The sequence below is a fragment of the Grammomys surdaster genome, unplaced genomic scaffold (genome assembly GCF_004785775.1).
Source record: "Grammomys surdaster isolate TR1022 unplaced genomic scaffold, NIH_TR_1.0 217, whole genome shotgun sequence".
NCBI lineage: Eukaryota > Metazoa > Chordata > Mammalia > Rodentia > Muridae > Grammomys > Grammomys surdaster.
In genome coordinates, this window is record NW_021604662.1 from 3,520,489 (window position 1) to 3,526,676 (window position 6,188).

At 36.7% G+C, this 6,188-nt stretch overlaps 1 protein-coding gene across 1 annotated transcript in view; it reads left to right on the top strand.

The window, feature by feature from the left end:
• Phex (phosphate regulating endopeptidase homolog X-linked) overlaps positions 1-6,188 on the top strand; it is a 225,613-nt gene that overhangs the window by 144,357 nt on the left and 75,068 nt on the right. Inside the window, exon 14 of the mRNA XM_028772694.1 lies at positions 3,272-3,349. Coding sequence (XP_028628527.1) covers positions 3,272-3,349 — 78 coding nt within the window. The remainder of the gene's footprint in view (positions 1-3,271; positions 3,350-6,188) is intronic.

The window sequence follows — 6,188 nt, forward strand, 5'->3', positions numbered from 1 at the left end:
AAAATGATGCAGATGACTTGTGATGAGTCACTAAATTATACTAAGAAATTAGCTACAACGAGGAAAGTAAACACTTTCAGGAAGAGGTAACCTAAAACCATAATGTTGTGGTCTTGAGAGAGTAGCAACATCCTGCTATTATATTAAGGTTTTAGTATAGCTCGTAGGCTTTTGAAGGCAGAATTTGTTCTATATTATATTTGAATCCCTAGAACAGCAAAACTTATTAGGGCCTGTGGCCTGCAGCACTTGTAAAATCCTAAATCTTGAGTTAAAAGTCTCTGATATTTAATATTTATATCATCTCAAAGGAAATACAAGAAATGTACTATCTTACCCTATTCCTCAAGTAAGGAGATTTGGATGGGACTATAGATATGCCATTAACCAGAGCAGTGTGAGAAGTCACTGGTTTTATTGAGGCTTTGCTAGAATACAGCTAATGGGGCTGAGGCTGCCTGGGTGTTAGATAGCTCATCTGAAGGCAGACCTAGAGATATGGACTCACATGCAAGTGATTTATTTGCAAAATGCTTGCAAGTGAAGACAGCAGAGGAATGGAAGAAACTAGACCAAGACCGGGAAGAGCTGAAGGGCAGAACCAATTTCAGAAGACATTTCTGAAGTGGTCTGATCCTGGGAGGAACTTTGCTAGTGTAAATTATACCTCTGAGCTGGTCCTGAATTGAGGGGAAAATGCTGAGCTTTCATGACCCTGCCACAGTCATTGGCTTAGAGTTGCTTGTATGGAAGGAGAGGTCAGAATGACAGAAGACAGATCAATAGCTCAGAACAAGCTGTGGTTATATGTAGCCCTTCAGAGTCTCTGGTGCTGGCAATTAGAAAAGACAGGGCTGTAGAAACAAGACCAGAACAACAGTAATATGAAGGTGGAAGGGAAAAATGTTTGCAGGGTCCAATTCTTAGACTAAGATCTATAGATGACTAATGTCTGCTGGAAGGAGAATTAGCCCCTCTAAGTGATAAATCCCCTTACTGATTGTCCAATGAGGAGAGGCCAGCCTTTAAACTGTGTATATACTACCATCAAAAATGAATACATCTGGATCTCTGTGTGTAACAATAATAATCAAAAGGAGGTTCTCAACGTGAGAGTGTGGGAAGTATGAGAAGATGGGAGGAGTTCAAGGGACGACCTCAGAGAAGGGCCAGAGGGAAGAAAGGGAGGGAGGGAAATGATGTAATTCTATTGTAGTTAAAAACAGTTATAAAGAAAAGAATCTTGAGAGGGGTGTCTATACACAAGTGATAAAAAGCATCCCAGGGAATGTGGGTAGAGCCCAGACAATGTACTTGTAACACTGTTTAAAGTTGATTATTTTATTTTAATTAATTTTATTTTATGAAATCCAAAATCTGGGGCCATGGGAAGAGAGGGTTTCACGTGGAGCTACAAAGTTGCTCTAGAGCAAGGGCTGAGAAACTTTCTTCCAAAGGTCTAGATAAAATATTTGAGACTTTGTGGGCCCCAGAGTTTTTCTTTCAATGACTCAGCTCAGAAGTTGTAGCACAGAGGCAGTTATAGATGCTAGGTAAATGAATGACTGTGGCTGTGTTCCAGCATAATTTTGTGAAAACAAGTAGAAGAGGAGGGCTGAATTGGTCCTGGAGCCACAGTTTGCCAGTTGTTGCTCTAGACTGGTACTCACACTGATTTTTCCTTTATCTATTCCCTGCATGGTGCAAAACAAAGAAGGCAATCATTAGTACCTCTGTCTATCAAGTGGATGACTATGAGGAGATGCATCTTAAATTATTCTGGCCCCCCTGCCTCTGATCTTTCTGGTGTTCTGGCTGTTATTTACAGAGCTGTATGGATAATCATCCTGATGCATGACTCATCGCTTTTCACTTCTCTTGGAAATATTTAACCCTCACTTATCTTTACAACAACAACAACAACAACAGGCACTTGTTAGCAAGGCACTCGGGTGTTTCCATGAATAATCCATGAATTTCCTATATAACAGTCTTTCATATTAATTTATTTAAATTGTGGGATAACTGTTGACATATTCATGAAGCACACCAGGATGTTTTAACATAGGTATGCACTGTAGAATGACTAATTGTAATTAATGGACATATACATTATCTTACCTATTTATCACTTTTTGTGGTAAAAACATTAAAAATCTGTATACTCAACTGACCACGTGGATCAATGTGAACTTGGAGTTTGTCTACAAACATGAGCTTTTGAGATTTGCAGCAGGCCCCAGGTCATTTTACAGTCTTCTTTACCACCTGCTCCTTTAAGTCTTTAAACAGTACTTGTCTTTCTGTATCTAATTTATTTCCATTTCCTCAGTGATCTCTGATTTTATAACCCTTTTGTACCTGAATATTATCCCATTGTGTGTATGTATGTTTGTGTATACTACACTGTATCCATATTCATCAATCAGTAGGTCATTTCTATTTCTTGGCTACTGCACATAATACTGCAATGAACACAGGAGTGCAAATGGCTCTTTGATATACGGATTTCATTTTCTTTGTGTACCTATTATCTATGGCTCTAACCAGTAGAGGAATTGCTGGATCTCACAGTAATTTTGGCTTTAGTCTTTTGAGCAGTCAATTTTCCACGGTGGCTGCATCAACAGTATGAAGGTAAGTGTCCTTTAGTTCTCCAGAGCCCTACCAACGCTTCTTTATAATATCTAGCTTACTGTGTGCCAGATAATAATTTCTTGTGTTTTTAATTCACATTTCCCCGGTGATTAGTGATGTTAAAATATTCCTTTTTACATACTGGCTGCACATGTATGTATGAGAAACAGTTTTTCAAATTCTTTAAGAAACTTATTTTTGCTATGGAGTCATTTAGATTTTTAAAATGTATTTCAGACATTCACCTTTATCAGCTATGCTCTTATTATCTGTTTATTATTTCCATTTCTAGACTCTTGTTGCCCTCTGCTCTGTATTTTTGAAATGGTAACTATTCTCACAGATGTGTGTTTTCCCCATGAGGAAATAGTCTCTCTTTCAGATTTTAATAACAGTGCTATCCGTTTCCATTAAAATCTTTATCTTTATAAAAGTTATTTGCTACATTCACTCTATTTGTAGCACACTGAGGAGAGGTAGTAAATCTTTTTGTTTGTCCTTTACAGTGCCTTGCATATAGAAGACATTTAGTCAACGGACTTTACAGATGAAGACTGAAGTCCTATATCCAATGATTATTAATGATTTAAGTGAAGAAACTCTGACATCATATTTCTCATTTTCCTTTTTATAGGCAAGAGCTGTTTTGGCAAAAGTTGGCTATCCAGAGTTTATAATGAATGATACTTATGTTAATGAAGACCTCAAGGCAGTAAGTGCTAAATTTACTGTATTTTTTTGGCAAGTTTTACTGGCCTAATGCCTATTAACTAACCCAAGTCTAAGCAATTAAACCTAGTGGTGCCAGAAAGTACCAACTTTTGATTAATTCCTTGGCTATATAGGAGTTTGAGTTTGCCAGGCCTATCTCAAGATTTAGTGCATATTCCAAATGCAGGAAGTGTCAGAAGCTGAGTGGACATCATAAAGCAAATGGAAATAATTCACCAAATTGAGTATTTTACAATTAGCGGACATGTTCTAATGGTGAATGCATCATGTTTGTTGTTAATTTTTTAAAATTTTCTTCATTCATATTAAATGGATAGACATAAATCTGCCTGCTGAGAGTTAACTTCATTAAACTTTATGACTGTTTTGGTAAATTAAGTGCATATATGTATGACTCTATAATTTATTATGTATTGGACTGTATATTGGCAGTAAGTTAGTGATGAGGAATGGTAATAATTCTTTTTTATTCTGCTGTTCTGTGATACATATTTTTATTATAGCCCTTTCTAATCACAACTACTGCTATTTCCTTTCCCATAAATAGTTCTGAAGACATTTTTTCCTTCTTCACAGAAAAACCAGCCCTGCTTTCACAATTCACTGAACTTTAAAAAAATATGTATTTTATGTATATAGTTGTTTTATATGCATATATTTCTGTGTATTGCCTGTTTGCCTGGCACCACAGAGGCCAGAAGAGGGTATTGTCCCCTAGAACTGTAGTTACAGTTGGCTATAAGCTGCCCAATGTGGGTGCTGGGAATCAAACCCAGGTTGTCAGGAAGAGCAGCCAGTGAGCCATCTCTCCATCCCCAGAATTATACTTTCTTTAAAGGTAGTCTTGAAATGCTTGCAATAACTATGATTCATAAGTCTAGCTCTTTGCTAAAATTGTGGCTTGACTTGTGGCCTAATAAACAGTCCTAGTTTTGTGGGTGACTATTAGAAATTTATAAGAGTCTTTACACATGAGATAAAGACTAAATTTAACACTTTCTACATTTCAGTCATGAAGAAGGTGTTAATTTTGCTGATTAAATTGAACACTATTTCTACTCACATTTTTTCTCACATGTCCAGGAGCAATTTTCTGCTTTTGAACAGGATTGATACTAACTTCACCCTCAGATAGAAATAGTATTTACCATTATCTCAGGATTAGTCTGGAAGAATGTCACCTCACATTCTGCTTGTACCATTAGATGTGAATAGTTACAGCATCATTAAAGGAACAAATAGTTTTTACCATTTATTACATATTAAAAACAGGAGTTAGTATGGAAATTACAAAAATAAATCTTTGTAATATATAAATATTTGTAGAACTTTTGAAAGAGCTCAGTGCATTGAAGGTTATGGAATGTACTGAAACAGTCTGATGCAACAGGTTTTGGGGGTGTTTATGTTCCAAAATTATTTTCTAGGTAGGAAAAACATCGTGCCTTCATGGAATGGGAGAGAACTTTCTCCATTTGGCTTCAATTATGACCTCCCTAAAATTTATGATATAGCTTTGGAAGAAAGCAGTTATATTTTCTAGCATCTTAATTTTCAGACAGCTTATCTTCTATACTGCTTGGATAATTCTGAACATTTTATCATTAAGATAATTAAATGTTGAAACTTAGTACATTGACTACATGATATTTTTATCCATGTCTTCATTGACCCTATGAAGTCAGGGAATTGATGAACTTCTTGTAGAGAAGGATGGAAAGAGTCAAATAAATTGGGTAATCTTTTCAATTCCACACAGAGTGTGAGGTCAGGGATTCTGGGATGATGAAGCACTGGCCGAAATGAGAGAAGGGGGAATCTCAGGGATATCTGATCAGGATGCTGGGCTGAAAGAAGCCTTGGAGGTGTGTGCTTGCCAGAGTTGGTGGGAAGGAAAGGAACAGAAAGGAGAGGATATTGTTTAGAGATTAACAGTGTGTTTTCTGGAGTAGTGGGCTTAGGTTTGAATTCTGCATTTTCCAGTCCCATTTATTTGATCTTGTGTAGATTGATGTTCCCCTTGGCTATTTTTTTATGTATGCAATTTTTAAATTATATATTTTATTATTTAAAACATTTTAAAATTTACATATATTTTGATCATATTCTTCCCCTCCTCCAAGTCCTTCTTGATCCTCCCACCAACTTTAAGTTCTTTAAAAATGCCATAGAAACCTAATACAACACCCCCCAAAAGGAAATATCACCCAAAAAGAAAAAAGAAAAAAAACAAAGAAACAAAAGCCACCAAACTGTAATCAAATAAAAGCACACAAAAACTTTTAGGTTCCATTATATGCTGATCTGCTATTTCTGAGCATGAGGCCTGTCCTGGAGTGGTTGATATACCCAGTGTCACTCCATTGGAGAAACCTGATCTTCCCTCTTCTAGAGGGTGTATGTGACAGTTTAGTTGTTAAGCTGTACTCTAGTGTCTTAGGGTTTTACTGCTGTGAACAGACACCATGACCAAGGCAACTATTATAAGGACAACATTTAATTGGGATTGGCTTACAGGTTCAGAAGTTCAGTCCATTATCATTAAGGTAGGAACATGGCAGCATCCAGACAGGCATGGTACAGGAGGAGCTGAGAGTTCTACATCTTCATCTAACAGCTGCTAGTGGAAGACTGGCTTCTAGGCAGCTAGAATGAGGGTATTAAAGTCCACATCTACAGTGACTCACTTACTCCAACAAGGCCACATCTCCCAATAGTGCCACTCCCAGGGCCAAGCATATACAATCTGTCATATCTAGTATGAAGATTTTTTATCTATCTATCTATCTATCTATCTATCTATCTATCTATCTATCTAT